At 37.4% G+C, this 21,543-nt stretch overlaps 1 protein-coding gene across 3 annotated transcripts in view; it reads right to left on the bottom strand.

The window, feature by feature from the left end:
- Nucleotides 1-21,543, bottom strand: part of LOC136038165 (tudor and KH domain-containing protein homolog) — a 67,485-nt gene that overhangs the window by 33,458 nt on the left and 12,484 nt on the right. For all 3 annotated transcript variants that reach the window (XM_065721231.1, XM_065721239.1, XM_065721248.1), the window contains exons 2-4: nt 17,126-17,285; nt 6,520-6,644; nt 4,824-4,932 (exon numbers count right to left, since the gene is read on the bottom strand). In XM_065721231.1, the coding sequence (XP_065577303.1) occupies nt 4,824-4,932; nt 6,520-6,644; nt 17,126-17,285 (394 nt within the window). The remainder of the gene's footprint in view (nt 1-4,823; nt 4,933-6,519; nt 6,645-17,125; nt 17,286-21,543) is intronic.

Below are 21,543 nucleotides of genomic sequence, written 5' to 3'. Positions count from 1 at the left end.
GGAGTTATTTTCCTGGCTAAAATCAGAAAGTAATTATTTTATCAGTTTAGTGCCACTTATATCCAGCCAATCTAAATATTTGTAAGCGCTGTCTATTTTTACAGCATCTCACCATCTGTAGTCTTTTCTCTTAAGGTGCGTATGCAGTTGCCGAATAGATCGAGGGCTACCTGCCGTGATAGAGTGATTATTCAAGCAGAAGAGGGGCAGCTCCTGGGACACGCGCCGGTGTACCTGAATGGAGGTATCTCCTTTAAATTGTAGAGAATAGCTGAGCAGGATCAGACGCTTCCTTGAGTTATTCACCTATGTTCACTAAAATAGTATTGAAGCACGGATTTAGGGTGCCATAAGCAGCGAACGGATTTATAACTTTAACTGATTGTCTCTTCTTGATTTACCTTTATGATGGAGCTCATGCATCCTGTAGAGCTAAAGTTTTTGCAGTCTAATTTTTTTGAAGGGATAGATAACGAAATTATTGCCCAACATGCGGCTAATGTTTTGATGAAAATTCTATTATGACAGCTAAAAATTTTGGTCTCGAGTGTTCGTGGGCCAACTTGTGCCCATACGGCAAGGCGATCTAGCTAATTTCCGTCACATAAAAGATATAAAGACCTTTCAGAAAAGTGAGGCTGATAGTTTTGTTATGCCAACTTATGTGATTATTTCGCCTACCGAGGTTCCCGTCATTCCAGTTTTTGCGTATTAAGTCTCGCATCAAGGCTACGAAACATCGACTCCGAACTCGAACAAGTCTACGAGAAAATTACGTCTGACGACCTGAACTTCCCTCCTCTTAGTGGTCTGTGTTCCCAACCACCTTTTAATGATTATGCCACCAGTGTCATTTCAAAAGCTCCTTCTCAACTGAATAATCCTGCAAACGCCTTCATGTTATTGACCGTATACCTAGTCACGAATGTATTCACAGTATAAGACCATCTAGCGATCAGTTGATGTGTTCAAATTTATCAGACTTCTGCTAAGGATTGTCGCGATCCCATCCCCTCTGTAATAATCAAATGTGACGTCAAAGTAAATACATCAAAATATATCGGTATTATGAAAGCTTAAGAATTTTCACGTGGCGCATGCTAATCGGCTGACGCGGTATTGACGAAGGAAACGAATTGGCAATTCCCTTGCTGCTAAGGTGTTTTAGAAATTTGATTCCCCTGTTAATGCGCTGAGACTTGGCTTGACAGTCGGTTTTAATATTTCCCTTGTTCCCAAGTTCCAGTGTCCTCCTGGGTGCTGTCATAACTGCCAATCATCTAATAATCTGAAGGCCACTTGTGATGGCCCTATGTGTTGCTCCTGCTGAGCAGGTGAGCATGAATCGCTATGCCATTCCCCGTGCCAAGCTACCCCCAAATATGCTAACTGTCATGGCAATCATGTTCCATTTTCTCTAAAATGTCGATTAAAGTTGAATTTTATATATATTCAACATTAACGGGACGTAGGATAGGGGCGATTTTTTGAACCAAAAGCTGTCTAATTTCCACATTCTGTTTTTAAAAGAGCATCTCTTGCCCTCAGTAAGCTTTAATTCCCTTCTTAGGAGTTATGGACACTTGCTTTTTGTTAAAAGTGCAAAACCTCCAGGAAGCTATCAGGTGGGCTGGCCTGTTTTGTTTAAACTGACCCAGTCTCGTTATCCCCCGTGTGTTATCGTGAAAGTGATTGCTTCATTGCAATACATCTTGCTAACCTAGTTCTCATCAATGTATGATGTATCCATGCGACCAAAGATCTTTCTCCTCTGTAACAAAGTTTATGAATGTGTGCGCTACGCTAAAGACCCCTCTAGTTTGTGTTCGGAACAAGAGATTGGATTGTATTTTGTTAGGCGATATGAATTGTGATATAAGCTCTACCTCAGCATGGATCAAGTTATTCTTGGATTCGCTACTTAATGGCTATCAAATTTGGACAAAGATGCATGCCATTCATACATACATAATAGTGGCCCATTGTCGAATATTAGCCACTGTGTTATTCCTTTCGGTGTCTGCATTGGCGACGTTCACGTTCCGAGTGTGATTATGGCCACATGACGTGATTATAACCACTATTTCAATACATAGCCAAATGATAGCGTCAACCAAAGCAGGCACGTACGCCCGGGGGAAGGTGGTTTTCCTGTACGATTAGCCTATTCCTACATCTGAAGTTTCCTCTCCCCCATTACAAAACCACCTCGTTCACTTCTTTTTATGATTTTTGAGTAATTTCTTACGTTTCTTATCCAATTTGGCTGCTTTTTTAAGCTGCCCTTGACACTCCAAAAAAGCTTCCATTCCAAGGGCAGGATCACACCATTTATTTTGCAAGATACACCTTGCTCTATTTTGTTTTAGTGGTGATTGCCTTTTATTCTCGTAACCAAACACTGTCAGTTGTTTATGATTGCTTAAGTCTGGGGAATTGGTAAGCAGTATGTAATAGTAGCTAAATAAGTATACGACCGATTAGTGCCTATTACCTATCCAAATATGAGCTTTTTCTGCTTTTCATTGCAGCGTTTCACGCTCTCATCCCCCGTCCACTTTATTTGCAAAAAATAAATAAAACCTAATTTACCCCGGATGATTACCCTTAACATCTCCACGGGCAATATTGAGTCAGCAAAGAGAAAGCAAGACATAAGAAGAATTTCGTATAGGAATTCTGGCAAATTCCCCCAGCTTAAAATTTTCCCTGAAAAATTCATTCTCTGGAAACTCCAACACGGTATTCTCTCCCCATTCTCTGGAAACTCCATTCAAGGTAGAACCTCCAACAGGTTGAACCCACCGTGAATTAGCATGAGAGGGTTGACTCTAGTTCAGCATTGTGGAGTGACATGCATGAGAGGAAAATTTTCAAGTAAGTCCACCTGTAGTCAACCTGCGTGTGTTCCCCAGGGAGAACCTCCAACAGGTTGACTCTAGTTCGGCATTGTGGAGTGACATGCATGCCCGGAGAGGTGTAGCACAAATAGGAGACAGTAACAACGGCAACCTTTCCCAGGGGCTGTGGGAGTCCATAACAACCTTAGTTAATCTTTGGGCCCCTTTTTTACACTTCTTCTTTCATTTAGTCCAAAAAAAGCATGTGGTTCTCATACAAATTACTTCATTAGATTTCGAATTGCATTCCAAACTTCTGTATTTAACCCTATTTTTGCGTACATTTCTCTACGATTTTCAACTTTTCGGCTATCATATCTAGCTAATTTGTTTTAAGAACTTATTTTACTTCTTCTTTTTTACTGGAAAATCAACAATTCAAAAAAGAATCGTTTCACACGAAAAATAAAGGAAAGCAGAAAAAAGAAAATAACTACAGTTGTGAATCAACCGTACATAGCTGCATTCAAAAATTTCGCACTCCCCCCTCTTAAAGCACCCAAGCTTCGCCAATAAATACAAACTCTAAAAAAAATATACAGCAGAAGCTCTGAGGATTGAAAATTTAATTCAACATTGAAAATTAGAATGAAAAATAGCATTGAAACTGTAAAGAAACTTCCTTGAGCAAGAGTACTTTGTTTCCGAGTACTTCAAAATATCTGAGAAATTAGGATATTAAAAGGACTGAGCGACCAAATAAAACGAGCGACTCTTATTCCTCTTTAACTCTTTTATATAGGATTTTGTTGGTGACCACTAAATCGTCAAAAATGTATTTACGTTTATTAAAAAACAAGCTCTTTCCCTCTCAATAAGAGCGTGATTTAAAATATTTGGAAGTCTCTATCAAGAGCTTGTATTATAAAGTAAGCTACAACAAATATTGTCTGTGCGGTGAATTTTCAATAGCCTATATTTATAATCCATCACCTTACAGTTGACAAACTTTTAGCTACTGTGGGCAAGCGGTGATGTGTTCACTGAAATTCTAAAGCTTTGTTGATGCGAGATGGATGCAAGGGATGGCGGCCAAAGATAGAGAAAACATCTAGGAAGTTGTATTTATACTTCCTAGTTAACTAGGAAGTTAACTGTATAATTAGGAAGCTGTAAAATACATGATGTATTTTATATGGTTTCACACATTTTAGAGCGCAGTGGGTCAACCGAATCAACCCCTTCTCCCCTTGCTGCTACGTAAAGCTTGCCATTTTCAGCTATATGATCCCTAAATAAAACATGAATTCAGCTTTTGATCTTACATGATCAAATTACTTTACCAATTTTATTACCAGATTACTGCTTTAACAGTTGCATCGAACATATCTTTCGAGGAGCTGAATATACTCCTTCCTAAGATAGGTGTGGACTCCAATTATAAATAATTTCTGAGACCACATAGGCTAATCATTGCGAAACGATAAAAAACCGTAAAGAAGAGAAAACGAGAATACAAACAGCCAGTGAAAAAAAAACGCAGATTACAATGCAAATATTTCGGTCAAGACCTCCGCTTGACCGTCCTCAGTACAGAATAAAAAAAAATACCAATAAAAATCCAAAGATAATATAAAAAACCAAATCTTAAAACAAACACAAAAACTAAAAGAGGACGACCTTATTATTTATTATTATTGTGCACTGAGGACGGTTAAGCGGAAGTATTAACCGAAATATTTGCATTGCAATCTGCGTTTTTTTTTTACTGGCTGTTTTTATACTCGCTTTTCCTTCTTTACGGTTTTTTGTCGTTTTGACTCCAATTATGGCACAGAACACAGTTATAAAACACAGCACACATTTTAACTGTAATAGAAACTTTTCTTAGGATTGGATTTTAGTCTTTCAAACAAATATGGGGCACCTAATTATAACTGGGAGCAGAATTATGGCACAAAGAAATCTGTTTTATAAACAAACCTTTCTTAGAAATGTAAGTCCTTCTTTCAAATAAAATTACGGCACCAGATTCTTGCTGGATTTGGTTGAAATTGTCAAGATTGCGTCCAAGAACCAGGTCAAGCTTTTCCTGAAAAAATAAACATTTGCTCAGAACCGAAAACAGATGTAACTGAACTTTGGTTCAATACCCTAAGTTATGGGTAGTTTGAAGCGATCAAAATAAAGGTGATCAAGCTAGGCAATCGTTTTGGAGGAAATACTCAGATGCAGATTTTACAAAAAATTATGGTTGTTCTAGTTTACGTTCTTCTTCGTAAATCTTTCTCTTATCTAGTTACCCATACAAATTTATTCACAAGGGGGGAGAGGCTTAAGGTTCAAAAAATGATTTTTCCAGGACACACCATAACACTTTTACTTTAAATTGTTGCCATAATTGCTAATTGTTTATTTCAAAATGTTACTTCTGGGGGATGGGGGTACTAATGTCTTCTCTGCTTCCCCACAGCTACCCTTAAATCCAATAACAATTTTATGTTGCATCACCGTTGTACATCTAAAATATTTTTGGTTTTCTAGGAGAGGGGAAGAAATTGGCACCTTGCTTCCCTTCCTTACAGGCAAACATGCTCTTCTCTAATTTTTAACATTAGTATACATCTATGAGACCCAATCTAATACGACCCAAAATTAGAACCAAACTGAGATCCAAACTAATATGAGACCCAAACTAATACGTCTAACATGATACTCGAATATGAACCAAAAACGGTTAAAAAAAAAAATTAGAAGAATGAATGGCAGCAAATTGTTGACGCATAAGTTCTAATCAAAATACTTAAAAAATAACTAAAAATAGCATCGACAACATACAGTTACCCCACGGAATTAAAAGAGTAAAAGTTTCAAAAACAAATACACAGCAGTCAGCAGCTTTAGAGGAATTACTTTACTATTGTTACCAGTAAAGAAAAAGCGTATAATCAAAACGGTTAGAATGGTTTAGGCTCTCTTAGAACGGGATATGTTCGCCCCCCTCACCACTAAAGATGCACCAAAAGTCCTCCTCAAACGGAGGAACTTTGCATACCTATGCAAAAACACAATTACAGCTTGGTTAGGGAACAAACATTCCTGAATAGAATCAGTTCAAAGGACCCCCACCGTCCAAAATGAGTTCGATGATTAATTTTCTTTTAAGCATTTCCTACTTATGAACGAATGACTTAATGTGTAGCCCTAGGCGTGAATAATATGTCATTCGTTTCCAAGTAATGACCACATGATACATTTTTATTTAGTGCGAGTTAGTAATAGACATGAACGAAATCAGATTAACACGGAAATTTTACTTTGGGTTGAGTGTTCTTTTCATTTATTTATTTAATTAATTAATTAAATGCATATTATACATATGTAAGTGTACATGCATGCATAAATATACATATTTACATATATGCAGACATTTACGCAAACATTAGATGTACATTTTAAATATATGCAAACATTTATCTGTTATACGCGAAACCAAAAAGTTTGGCCAAAGACCTTGGCGGATGGATCTGACAGAGTTCAACCCGGATTTACTTGGTCATTGTCAATAGGGAATCATCCTCCACCATGTCCCTCACCTGTTTTATTAAAATTACGGCACTCTATTAAACTCTCAAGTCCTGTAGCTATGTCCGCGAACAAAAAAGTATACTAAATCTACCTCTGGGACAGAAATTTCTGAACGTCCTATTTTCAAATAGTTTCCTTCAGCTTCTTTAATAAGATCTTCTGCCAGTTTGACATTAGACTGAAAACCACTAATGGAGCATATGGCGTACTTTTCATCTAAAATTGGATAAAAACATAAAAGATAAGTTAATAGCTTACAGAGGATTTTGAAATGTGTCAAAGATTGTTCAATATTCTTTTTTTTTAACAAGGCCTATTCATTGAAGCTGATTGGACTGACCGAAAGCGCTTCCATTGAAACTGAAAGTGACCTTTAAGAAGAAGCGTAAGAATTAAAAAGCTTAATACAAAAGCTCAGAACTTGGGGCTCAGTGCTTCAAATTCCAGGGCATTTAATTTGTATTTACGTACACATTCAAGTGGTTCCATTGCAACTGAAACACCGCGTAACTGAACCCCCTCGCAACTGAACCACGTGCAACTGAACCTTCGTGCAACTCAACTCTATTGAACTGAACCCCATTGCAACTGAATCTCCGTGAAACAGAAGCACCGTGCAACTGAACCCTTGAGGAACTCAACCACTGTACTCACTTTTCAATATTCTAAAAATATTAGGCAATATCATTGGGTAAAACACAAGTTAGAATCTCTACAAGTTCAACCTTGTTGCAATTGTTTATTTTTTAAAGTCATGACATAAATGACTATCACGATGATTAAAAAAAAAGCTCTGTTTTGTTGTTAAAATCGGACGTCACAAACTCTTAAGGCCAGATTTATTTCTCATTTTTTATGTTTGTTAATGGGGGTTCTCCTCGTCCTGTCACTGTCTAAGGGTCTAGGTGTATACCCCCCCCCCAGGAAAATCCTTCCTGGAAAACACACCTTCGCGGAAATATGGTTTTCTAAATTTGAGAATTTTATTTGAGGTGTGTTTTTATTATTTTTTTAAGGTGAAAAGTGCTAAGGATTGTGGAAAAGAGGATTTACACACCATAAGTATTGCATGTAAGCCATGCCCCCCCCTTACAAAAATTTATTACCATGAAAAAATCCCCCCTGCAGAAAGCTCCCACACAAAAAATGTTCGTATGTTTCCTAACAACAAATACTATTTGTAAGAAATGGACAAATTACAAAACTTAAAAAGGCACTTAAACTTCTGCAATGGGGTTCTGTGATTGTTTTGTTGTTAAGGAGAGAGGGAGATACCTTAAAGGGTGCATTTTAATGCCAAAACATTTCAGCTCTCATTGAACCTTCTGATACATACAGAATTAGCTCTAAGGGAGAGACAAGAGGAGAACGGAGGTATAAACTACTTTATAATTCCCATGCAGTTCTAGTCGTTTTTATAAGTCGAAAGTGATTGGAGATCAAAAAACTGCAAGGGGTATTTTCCGGGGGGATATTTTAGACGGAGGGTGAGGGGTATTTTTCGGGTGTGTGTGTGGGAGGAGGGGTATTTTTCGGGTGTGTGTGTGGGAGGAGGGGTATTTTTCGCAGGTTTTTGTCGGGGGGGGGGGGAACACCGGATCCCACTGTCTACATACTGTAATGGTTTTTTATGACCTTACTTATTTTATTATTTTTCATCTGTTGAAATTTTCTCTGCTCGTGGCTGATTATCCTTTGGTTTGAAAAAGGTTAATCACCTCCTTTGGTGGAAAGCCGAACGAAAAGCTTTTATGTTTGGAAACGTTGAGCAATAAGAATCTGTGTAGAAAATATTTGAACTTTGAGGATTTATATAACAAAAAGGACTCATTATTTCAGAGCAATTTTAGGACCAGTGTTTGGATTTCTAGTTACTGTGGCATATGAACATCGTGTTTCAATTTTTCAACAGTCCTCCGAACATTCTCAGAAAAGCTCACCTTTGTCTTAACTTTTGTCTTTTTTGAATGTATTAGGAATATTTCCAATAAAATAATTGCTGGACCTTTCAACCATGCTGAACAAAAAGGTTATCTGAACTATTTTCATCACACGTGCTTGGGGAAATGATTGGGGGTGCTAGTTTAACTCCAACCACTTTTGACTTTTAAATAGTTAAAAGTATTGCCCCCTCCTCAACGCCTCGCTCTTTACGCTAAGTTTTTTAGTGCTATTTGTTTTTTATATTCAATTTCTGATCGTTTTAAGATATACCAGGAAATCTGGCCACACCTCCACGGAGAAATCCCCCTCCCCATGTAAATATCTTCTAGAAAATTCAATCCCGGTGAACATTTACTCTCGGCAATTACCCTCAAAAAGTGCACGCGTAAAAGACGCAGAAGAGGAAGCAAGACATTTAAAACGCATTTTGCATAGAAATTCTGGCAAATTCCATCAGTGTATAATTTTTTCTGACAAGTTCACCCCCTGGAAACCTCCCTCCCCACAGAAGATTCCCCTTGGAAAAAAAACTCCCGCAAAAAATTCGCCTTCACCCGAAAATGTATACACATTTCACAATAAGAAATACTATGTGTAAAAATGGACAAATTTTATGACTTAAAGACCTTTCCCCTGGAACTGTGGGGGGGTCTTTTATATCCAAAGGCATAGTTACTGGGCCTTCCAACTAATATGAGCACAATGACTATTTCAAAATTTTGATCAGACGATTTTGGGGAGGGGGAGGGGGCCATGTTGCCCTCCAATCTTTCTGATCACTTAAAAAAGGCAGTCAAACTTTTTAATTTCTGTTCAAATGAGCCCTCACCCGATATTCCAGGACCACTGGGCCGATACGATCACCCCTGAAAAAGCAACAACAACAACAAAAACAAACACGCATCCGTGATCTTACATCTGGTAAAAAATACAAAATTCCCCATTTTTGCAGATAGGAGCCTGAAACTACTACAGTAATGTCTTCTGATGTGCTGAATCTAATGGTGTGATTTTCATTAAGATTGTAGTACTTATAGAGAATGCTTCCCCTTTTTCGGAAATCAGGCAAATTTTTTCAGGCTCGTAGCCTTTAATCCGTAAGGCTAAACTTAATGAACCCTGTGTATTTAAAGTCAGCACAGTAAACTGATTATTCTGATATATCTATTGGTATCAGAATCCGTTTTTTAGAGTTTCTGTTACTATTGAGCCGGGGCGCTCCTTACTTACAGTTCGTTACCACGAACTGTTGATAAGTTGTTTTTTTTATCAAAAAAAGAGGGCATGCTTGATCCTAGAAATAAACAAAAAGCGTGGAGTATTAAGGTCAAACTCTAAAGAAAAATGAAGAAGGATGCCAAAGACAATCAAAAAACAGTTTTCCTTTATTGATTGTGAAAAGGAAATACCAGCAATATCTCGAATGGCTGATGGTATCAGTCGTCACTTCGTTCGGGAAATGTTTAGGAGCATCTTCAACTAAACCAAAAGTTACTGTGTGTATCCAGTTTTATAAGAAGACGTATCTGTAATGTGCAGAGAACAGCTGAGGGTATAAACCTGAGGGTACGAAGCTTAAACTTTCAGAACATGTTGAGGGAAAATTGAAAAAAAGGTTGGGGTGCAACCAAATCCCTTCCAATGTCCTTTCTAGATGCAATCTCATCAAAGCTATCTGATCGAAATTCGATATCTAGATTCAAAAAGTTCAAATATTTCAACACAGACGTTTATTACTCAACGTTCAGAAAGGGCTGACTCATCTGAAAAAAGAGAAATAAATCTGCTTCGATGGTTTGTGACACCCTATTTCCTTTTTTGCGAAAATAAAACAGAGATTTTTTATGAATAATCTTGACAGGCGTTTATGTCACGACTTTAAAAAAGAAACAATATCAACATGGTTGAACGGGTAAAGATTCTAACTTGTGTTTATCCAACGGTATTGCCTCAGTTTTTTAGAATACTGAAAAACTGAGTACGTGGTTCAGTCGGACGAGGGTTCAGTTACACGAGGGCTAAGTTGCCCGGTGGTTCAGTTACACGATGGTTAAGTTACACGTGGGTTCATTTACAAGGTGGTTCATTTATACAGGGGTCCAGTTAAATGGGGTTGAGTTGCACGGGTGTTCGATTATATGGGGGCGGTCCAGTTAAATGAGGTTGAGTTGCACGGGTGTTCGATTATATGGGGGTTGAGTTGCACGGTGGTTCAGTTACACACACACCAATTCAAGCACATTTACAGTTTTTTAGAATGCTTCCCAAGGTAGATGTGTCTTTTTATGCTCTTTCAAACATATTACTTCATCCACAAGTTTGAATTTGTGCCCTTGATAGGACCCTTAGAGTCACAACTTATTCCTCATTATTTACCAGAAAAAAAAGCAGAAATACTAATCTTATTTCTACAAGCACGTAACTTCACCTTACCTTCAACCCTCCAAATGAAGAATTACATAGCCCACTATGTATATGCCAAGTATATTTTGCAATAGCGAGACTCTTTTCTTGTTTAGTGTTTTTACGGCCAAAAATAAGCGACCCACCGATTTTCCCCAAAATTAAATAAGAAAAAACAAGTTTTTTCAACTGAAAGTAAGGAGCAACATTAAAATTTAAAACGAATAGAAATTATTAAGTATATGAGGGGGTTCGCCCCCTGGTCATTACCTCGCTCTTTACGCTAAAGTTCGAATTTTGTTCTAATTCTTTAAGAATGACCCCTGAATCACAAAGGACGTATAATTAGAATAAATAGTTCTTTTGAAAGTACTAAACAAACTTTAGCGTAAAGAGCGAGAGTAAATTCTTTGTGATACCATTTGACGTCATTTTGTCCCCGCCTCTTTGCTTACTCGTCCTACTCTCTATCATCTTTACCTTCCGAGTATAACTACAGACAGACCATGATAGTGGCTAAGTACTACCATTCTCACAGTTTAATTTTTTACGAGGGACGGGTTTCCACTCGTGCGAATTACAAGTTTTTTTTTTTACCCAAAATTGATTTGGGTAACTTGAAGTATTTCTATATGGTAGCTTCTAGAATATTTTGAAATGGAAGATTGTAGCTTTCAGATTAAAATGGAAGAAAAGGCTGTTGCTAGTGCAATTTCGGGTTATTGCCAAATGCATGGCTTATATTATTACAGAGGTGCAGCTCAAAGCTACACGTCTTACAACCTTAAAAAAAAGGAAGGGCAACATTTGTTTAAGTTTTGCTAAGTCCGACATTCCCAATCCCCCTACTGAGGACATTTTTTATGATACCACAGTCCCAGTGGACACTCTCTCGCCCACTTAGCCTTCTTGACTGTACTAGCTTACTCAGCAATCAATCATGTTACCGAGAAGTTTCGAAAGAGTTTTATTTACCTTAGTAATTCTTGATATTTGTGCTGAAATATCAAAACAAATTAATACAAAATTTAAAAAAATAAACTTTGTCTCTTCTTTGGTTTGTGTACTTTCACAAAAATGATTACCACTTTTTATATTGACATTTTATTTCCGTTTTTGCTGCTTTGTGACATACTTTTAACCCTCAGTTTATTTTTATTTTTTAGAATTTTTCTTTATGTTAGTTTTTACCACAAGTTTTTTCTTTTCCAGTCAACAATTGTTTCTAATTTTTTATCTTATTTTATATCTTTGACTTGCACTGTGATTGTGTGTTTTGGTTTCGATACTGTTTGACTTGAAATTTGAATTCAACATTTTTTTTTCTTGTAGCTTATCATAGTTGTTTATCATAAAGTATTATATATATATCTGCCCCCTCTTTCATTTTTGTCTTGTCATTAATTGCGTAATGCTTGTTTTACTAATTTTTGAAAACACTATTTTTATGGCTACATTTTACTAAATTGTTTAAATTTTTTAGCAACTATTTTTATGTAGTAGACTTCTTTTAATTAGCTTTAAAAATTATCTAGGTTTTAGATGCTTTCTGTTTGTCAGTCATTCTCTTTCAATTGACATAAGAAGAAAATCCCACTTTGTTAGAACTTGTGATAGTCTATCGAAAATAAATATTATATAAACATTGTCAGATTAGTCTGCCCACATGTGGGGCCATAGTGCCAAAACCCTTTTCTGCCATTAGTACACTTGACATCTCAAGGACCCAATCTTGGTAGGTCAGCTGTCAAAAATCCGTTTTCACAACTTGATGATAACTAGTGTTGAAAGTATCTCTCCAACTTGTTTTACAAGTGAAGTTACAAATCTCAGCTGGTTGCGGTAAATTCCTCCTGGTGCATACGGAGTCTAGTATATGTGATCGCCTAATTAGTGTTAGAAAATGTTGTAGACAAGGAACGATTACTTCCACTTCACTCTTTAGTAGTCATATACTCAATACACAAGCCCAATCCCCATACTGGTGCTTTTACAAGGGTTAAATTTAACTTTAGTTTCTTACATAGATGACATTATGAACGTTACTGGCCCTAACCTAAAGCCAAAGTCTAAGGTATTTATTTTGAAGGACACCACAAATTTCACTAAAATCTCTGCAGCGTACGACTGATATTCAAGATGTTATTCATGTAAAACACACAGAAGATAGATAAATTACAATACCAAGAGAGAAGAGCCTTGGTCATGAGCCTCCAGAACTCAGAGCCGTTCCTAGGGCGGGGGAAAATCCACCCTATGAATACACATCCAAGAATACAGAGTGACATCTGGGTTCAAGCCTTACCTTTCAGTTTTAGGAAGCATTGCAGAGTGTATAAGTGAATCAAGTGTGCGTCTGACATTGTGGCCAGCAAGAACAAAACTTTCGCCCGCCAATTAAGTAAAAAGTAAGTAAGTAAGTAAGACGGCACTAGACCTTAAGGTCCAAACCGGCGGTGCTGATCTCCGTTTCATGGCCCTTCAGCCAGGAAGTGCAATGGGGGTTGGGGGCCAACCATCCTGTGCTTTCATACACCCTTCCTGCTTACCTTCCCCAGATTTCTCCAGGTACCCATTTAGAGCTGGGTCACCTCAGGCTGAGCTTGCAGAGTCACGCCACTGACCCCCGTCCCAAACTTAATAACTGGTCACAACTGGGATTGAACCCGTGCCCCTTGGACAAAGAATTCCCACGCCAGCGTGGCAACCACTCAGCCAGGACGGCCCGCCAATTCTGCATCAGCGAGGGCGTTTGCTATTGCAGCATGCATGTCAAGACAGCCAGATTTTTCTTTGAGTCCTAATTGATCTGGAAGAGTATTGCAAGTTGCCTACAGCTCATCAGGAAAAAGAAGCTCAAAAAGTTTACAGAGAAGTTGCAATAGTGATGAGTCAAAAGAGACGCACTAGGATTCAACTTTTCCCTTATTAGGAACCAGATTCAAGCCTCGAATAGTTGAAGGTACAGCGGACTGCCAGAATACAATGTTCATCAAGTGCAAGGAGTTTAATCAGAATATGACCCACATTTTTTAGACGGCTCCCACGCGATTAATGCTGCAGTTCGTTTTTACTTTTGGATTACTTTTCTGATTGCTTGAGCTACAGGTATTGAAGATGGGGATTTGGGAGACAAAAACTCGGATTTAAAATGAGGGCACCACCCCTCGTTAAGAATATTACAGTGACGTAGTAAGGGGGCATTATTATGAGTTTGAGACACACGCTTGAAGAGTAAAGTAAAGTTGTACTTTGCCCTCCCAGAGTAGCAATCGATAAGCATCATCAGATGGAGAATAATGTCCTCTAGGCTATTTACATGCATGTTTGTAAATTAAGATTTATTTCTTTACCTTGTTTCTACATCAAATTAAGTTAACCAGAAGGTCATGTGACCACCAGGACCGTGGTACAAAGATTACAAGAAGAAGATCCTTTCTACTATTGAAAAAATTTACAATGATTTTCACCTCCAGCAAATAACAAAATAGTACATTTATGGATTGCAGAGACCAAAACGAGACGTCTCATAAATGAATACTTTCTGGTTGGTAGATCAGCAGTCAACAATACATGCCTGGTGCAAAGTGAAAAACACTAGCAAACGAGTTTTTGACAAAAGAACTTTTAATTTCTGTATATAATTTTTTGCAGATAAAATAGTGATTTGTATTTAAATGAAATAGCAACTCTGGGGTGGATCGAGTCCTTTTCTTTATCAAACAGTTCGTGGTAACGAATTGTAAGTAAGGAACGACCCGGCTCCATTGCAACCAAAATTCTAAAAAAACGGAATTTTGAAACAAATAGATATATCAAAAGTATTGGATTTTTATCCTGATTTCAAATATATAGGTTTCATCAAGTTTAGTCCCACCAAAATTTACAAGCCCGAGAAAATTAGCCTTATTTTCGAAAAAGGGAGAGACATCCCCTAAAAGTCATAGAATCTTAAGGAAAATCACACCATCAGATTCAGAGCATCAGTGAACCCTACTGTAAAAGGTTTCAAACTCTTATCTTCAAAAATGTGGAACTTTGTATTTTTTGCCAAAAGATAGATCACAGATGCATGTTTATTTGTTTGTTTTTTTTTTCGTTTTTTTTTCCAGGGGTAATCACATCGACCCAGTGGTCCCAGAATGTCGCGAGAGAGCTCATTCAAAAGGAAATTGAATGTTCTAGTGCCCTTTTCAAGAGACCAAAAAAATTGGAGGGCAACTAGGCCCCTTCCTACGCTCATTTTTCCCCAGAGTTACCGGATGAAAATTTGAGATAGCCATTTTGTTCAACATAATAGAAAAATCTAAAAACTATGTCTTTGACGACGACTTAATCCCCCACAGTTTCTGGGAAGGACTGCAAGTTATGAACTTTGCCCATTGTTTTTATATTATTGGTTATTAGTAGTACACAGACACTTTCAGGGGGATTTTTTCTGGTGGGGGGGGGGGGGGGGGTCGTGAGGGGGGGGGGGGTTACGTGGGAGGATCTTTCCGTGAAGGAATGTTTCATGGGAGAAGTTAATTTCCATAAAGGGACACTGAATTTCCCAGCATTACTTAAAAAACAATCAGAAATTAAGTTATAAAAGCAAGTTCTTTCAACTGAAAGTAAGGACCAACAGTAAAACTTAAAATGAACAGAAATTATTACGTAAATAAGGGGGTTTGCCCCCTGGTCAATATCTCGCTCTTTTGGGATTCAGGGGTCGTTCTTAAAGAATTGGAACAAAATTCGAACTTTAGCGTAAAGAGCGAGGTATTGACGAGGGGGCGAGCCCCCTCATACTAAGTATCTGAGGGAGTTTCTTCTCCCCGTCAGTACCTCGCTCTTTACGCTAAAGTTAAAATTTTATTAAATAATGGCTGATATAAACAGTAATTTGTTTGTGTTATTTTTTGGGCAATCTTAGCATTTAATATTATCTAAAGCAGTTTCTTAATTATGATTTTTGTGGGATTATAAAAGAATCCTACTGAATAGGTTCCAAGCTCCTATCTACAAAAATGTGGAATTTCGCATTTTTTGCCAGAAGAAAGATCATGGATACCTTTTTATTTGTTTTATTTTTCCAGGGGTGATTGTATCAACCCAATGGTCATAGAATATCAGAAGATGGGCTCATCCGAACGGAAATTAAAAGTTCTAGTGCTCTTTTTAAGTGACCAAATAACTGAAGGGCAACTAGGCCACCTCCCCCGCCACTTTTTTTCCCAAATCGTCTGATCAAAATTTTGAGATGACATTTTGTTCATCATAGTTGAAAGGCCCAATAACTATGCCTTTGGGTATAACATGACCCCCCCAAGGCCCCGGGGGAAAGGTCTTTAAGTTATAAAATTTGTCCATTGTTTATGCATAGTATTTGTTATTGGGATGCATGTATACATTTTTGGGTGAGGGGAGACAAATTTTCTGCTAGGTGTTTTTCCATGGGTGAATTTTCCATGAGGAGGGAAGTTTCAGGGAGTGAACTTGTCAGGGGAAATTATACAGTGCAGGAATTTGCCAGAATTCTTATACACAATTCTTTTTATATGTCTTTATGTGCAAATGGGGTAGATTTTCACCAGGATTGAATTGTCTAAAAGATATTTCTATGGTGAGGGAGTTTCTCCCTGGAGGTGGGGTCAGATTTTCTGGCATTATTTAAAAAACGATCAGAAATTCAATACAAAAAAACTAGTTTTTTCTACTGAAAGTAAGGAGCAACATAAAAACTTAAAACAAACAAAAATTATTCCGTATATGAAAGGGACTGTCTCCTCCTCAATGCCTTGCTCTTTACACTAAAGTTTGACACTTTCTCATAGCTCTACTTTTCAGAACAATAAAAAACTTCAGCGTAAAGAGGGAGGCATTGAGGAGGGGACAGTCCCTTTCATATACAAAATAATTTCTGTTTGTTTTAAATTTGGATGATGGTCCTTACTTTCAGTAGAAAAAACTTGTTCTTGTTATTTAATCTTCAAAGGAACTGAAACTTAACACAGCATAAATTTAATATATTCCAGCATATTCATGAAATGTGCTCTAATTCCGTCAATGCTCGATACAGTTCAGCAGTTGCAACACTTCTATAAAATGTCATTCTTTTGTCACAATTGTTATGCAATCCCACCTGTCTTTGTTTTTTTTTATCAGTCCACATTTATTCTTACACAAAGTTCTTATACTGATCATTCAAAACCATTTTCAACATGGTTTACTGGTCCCATTTTTATAATCAATTAAGAATACAATTTTAGTTGCATGCTCTATAACCTATACCTCAAAAGTCACTCTTTAGCTTCTTGATCCACTTTAACAGGTTCCCACGTTAAAAAACAACAGGAAATGTGACTGACCTTTACAGCACCTAAAATTTATGACAGTATTTGTTTTATCCTCAATCTTCTTTAGGGTGTCTCCCTTTTGGCCAAAGAGAAAAGGTAAAAAGGATGTCTGAAGTTTCAATTCTACTGTCATGCTTTCTACCTGACTGCCATCAAAAACTATGTGATATTCCTAAAATTAATAACATATTTGGTAAAATGCATTTACTTTTGTTGAAGAATTCAGTAAAATGGTAAAATTAGAAATACATTTGATTGAACAAAAAAGAGAGCAGAAATTAGTAAGTCAACCTTGAATTTTATGAATTTAGTCAAAGTTGCATGTTTGAAATTTTTCTCTTTTTAATACTGCAAACACATTTATAGTTAGAATCATACTTTATTGGTCATAATGATGTTTAATGAAATATTTGTGTTTTTTTAATATTTTTCATTTTCTAACAGAGGGCTATAGCCCTTCTACTACTGGCACTCTTGAACTGAAAAATCCACCTTAGAAAATTGTAAACCAGCATCTTCAGACCTGTCATTTGCCAAAGCATACAATTCTCTAGTTGTGGCATATGGAAACAATGGGTGGTGTTGTGTTCCTCACAGCATTGAAAGACATGGGTGACAGAAGGCAATGCTAGGTAAATGCCATGAGAAGGATGCTGAGCTGTTGATATCATCGCTCAGAGGGCTTAGGTTAAAAGCACAAGAGAGGTCATTGTGGAGGAGCACTGTTGTCAGATTATCCGCCAGCCAGCAAGGGAAGATCTAAGTCTAGTAAGTGTGGAATGCTTACTAGAATATTCAAATTATATTTTGAAGTTTTTTTTTTTAACAATGTGATTAAAATTCACAGTTTTTCAGGTAAAATGTGGGAAGTCTTGAGCCTATGACACACAGGACACTATGGCATCTTTTTGCTCAATATTTAGGAAGCATTTTCCCAATTGTATACTTGCTCTCAAACAACCTCTCAGTGTGGTAGAATTCTTTTGGCTGGGAGAAACTGTACGTATTTGCTTTGAGACAAGAGAGACTCTTTTCTCAGTTTTTGAGCATACTGAATGTTCTGTAATGGAGTAACAAACTTATATTTAGATGAAACATAGAGAAGTTTCAAAAAATAAATATTTCCTGAATGACTGAACAAACTGTCCATGATTACTAGAAAAGATAGAAGGACTAAGAGAAAATAGTAGTTGTATTCTCTACTGAAAATAGCATAATTTTGTTTATCAACTTTTTCTGAAAGGATAAAGTTTTTTAGATATTATTTTTGGAATTACTAACTGGATTTGGATTTTTAACAATTGATGTAAATGATAAACCCACCAATAAAATAGCCCCCCTTCAAAATAAAGAGTAGCAATCTATTTATACATGCACTTGGATCCAAGACTAATAGATAGATAGATAGTTTATTTTAGCCCACCATCAGAACAACAACATGGCGGAGTATAAAGAAAAAAAAATAAAAAGGAAAAAGAAAAAGGCGACAAACAATACTTCGAGATTAAATGATTAGATTACATTCACTATATACATTCATAGCTTGTATATGACGTGCAACGGCAGGAAATCATAAAGGTGCTCAAGGCCACAGCTTCACGGGGGTCTGGAATTTGATACTTATTCAAAAGAAATGAGTTTCTCTCAATAATAGCGGCTCGAATAGCGGCATGCATATCAAAAACTTCAAATATCTACAAAAAGCAGACCTAACTTTTAGTCTCTCTGTTTCTGTGAACCATTCCCAAAGCAGGGAAAGGTAAAGGACATGTGGTAATGCAACTGCTCGGTACATCCTTGCCAAAATTTCTTGATTGTAAGAATAATTCAGCAGGGCTAGTTTAGCATAGCTCACTCGCAGGTTAGACACAAGGGTATCAAGGCAAAGAGTTCTTGTAGTTTTCTTGTCTCGGCTGTACGGAAGACCTAAATATTGGAGCGAAGAAGACGGTGCAATAATAGCACCATCTACAGATACAGTTGGTGCTGGTGCCTCTTGTTTTGCAGAGCTGAAAACCAGAAATTCAGTTTTCTGGCCATTAACTTGTAGACCAATAGCACTATAACCAGATACAAGCTTATCTAAGTTATCCTGCATTACACTCAATGAGAAACTCAACATAAGTAAATAACAAGCATAGCTTATTAAATTCAAATCACAAGTATCAAATCTTAGCCCACCAGAAATTTGTTTTGTAACCTTACAAGTCAAGGTGTTAAATAATATTGGACTTAAGACGGAACCTTGTCGAAGTCCTCTCTTTAGTTTAACTGGCGCACTGAGTTTTTCAAGCCCAAGTTTCACTCTTATATAATTATTGGAGTACCAAAATGATAACACAGCTACTATATGGGCGTTCACACCGGCATCTAAAAAGCTCTGGAACACAGCAGACTGGATTACTGAATCAAATGCAGCAGATATGTCAACACCACATATGCAGTATTGATCCAGTCTTTGACCTATATAGATCTAAACTAGTTTTATTGTTCGGCCAGTTTTCAACTTTTTGGATAGTTATTCCATTGCGCAACGATTGCCTTTGAATATAGTTGGATTTATCTTGTTTTTGTCGGCCACTAACGACAAAATTTTTGAGAAAAGCTCGAAGGCCGGTACGAGGGTAAATAAGAAAGGCATATCGAAGGTAAGCTTTTGGCATAATATTTAATACACTAAGATGAGCGACGAAGGTATAAAACAACTGATAAAGGAGATGCAAAGTCTAAGAGCCTCAGCAAATAAAAGAGAGGTTTTGGCTGAGGGAATTGAAGGCCTAAAGACGATTTTTTCGGAATTTTCTTGCAAGGTAGAGGAAACAAACAGAGCAATTAAATCGGAGATAGCTGGACTGGCATTAAGCTGCTCGACTGTTAATGAAGATTTGCGGAAAACCCAGTCCAAGATAGATTTTCTTGAAAAAGAAGTGAAGAACATGAATATGATTATATACAATTTTGACCCAAAACATCGAGGACCCAGTCTAGCGTCAGATATTTTGTCATGCTTAAATGAAATTGTCCCGAATTTGGATCTAGAGAGGCGAGACATAAAAGATATTTTCCGCCTTCGTTCTAAAAATGGCGTGCCCCCTGCTGTCATTAAATTTATTAGCAAGCCACTAAGAGATTTGGTGTTGAGATCTTCTGGGTTATTTAGCCGTCATAAGTTGAATATCTCCCCTGATTACACGGAAAGAGAGCGTGTGGCTCGAGTTAAGCTAAAACCACCTCTAGCGGAGGCTAGGTCAAAAAATTTGCCTGCTAAATTCAGGGGGGCGAGGCTAATATTACAGGACAAGATCTTGACGTATGATTTTGATGATGAGAAAATAATTGAAGTAAGAAGTCCAAGTGTTAGAGATATGGTCCCGATAGCTCTGGGAAAGTTTCAAGGTCAGAGCCGTCAGTCCCTTGACCATGAGATTTCAACGCGTAGCAGGTCAGCATCTACAGGTAGCTTGCAAGGATATTTTTCAGCAAATGAAAATGAATTGGACGATCCAAACACGGAAATTCGAACCACAACGGCATTTATTACACCGAAAAATACGGTTCCTTTGAAGATGCCCAGGATGCCTGAACCACGGGCCAGACGCGACCATGCTAGGATAATAAGTCCAAGTGACGATCAAAATCAGCCTATCAGAAAGTCACCATTAGTGGGAGCGCTCAACCAGGAAGCACCAATTGAGGGCAGTGGTCTTGAGGTGAGGGCAAGAGATGGTGAAAGCGTGTCAAGAGAACAGTCGAGTCAAGGGACTATAGAAACTGTTGATGATGAATAGGAAACGGGGGGCCATAGTGAAAATTCTAGTGAAAGGGTAGTACGTATGGTGCATTGGAATATACAAGGGTTTTCATCGACAAAACTAAGTGGTCTGTTGAAGGAAGCGTGTATTGATAATGACAAGAAAGATATAGTTGGACTAGTAGAAACATGGAGTGATGGGAAAAACCCATTAAGTGTTGAAGGGTATAATGTTTTTTGAAATTTTGGGGGGATAGCGATATTGATCCGGGATGATATATGTGATAGCATCCATGGGCTATTAAGTGCGTCAGAAAATATAGTGTGGTTACACATGTCCATGTGGGATAAGAGGTATGTTATAGGCTGTGTATATATACCCCCTGAAAATAGTTCTTATATGAATGAATATACATGGGACATATTAATTGAGAAGTATGTTAATTATGTTGAGCTGTTTAGTGACCATTTTTTTTTATTACTAGGTGATTTCAACGCCTACACGGGTACAAGTACGGAGGTTGAAGACACACATGTGGATCTTGGCAACCCTTGTTTATCAGGAATGGAGAGTATGGTTGAATGGTATGGAAGAAAAGGATGCCCGAAAGGTAGAACAAACAAAGATGAAACTAGGAGGAAAAATAGGTGGGGCCATAGGTTGATAAATTTTTGTAGT

This window comes from Artemia franciscana, chromosome 2 (genome assembly GCF_032884065.1).
Source record: "Artemia franciscana chromosome 2, ASM3288406v1, whole genome shotgun sequence".
Lineage (NCBI taxonomy): Eukaryota > Metazoa > Arthropoda > Branchiopoda > Anostraca > Artemiidae > Artemia > Artemia franciscana.
Note: the sequence above shows the minus strand (reverse complement) of the source record. Positions and strands in the feature narration are given on the sequence as shown.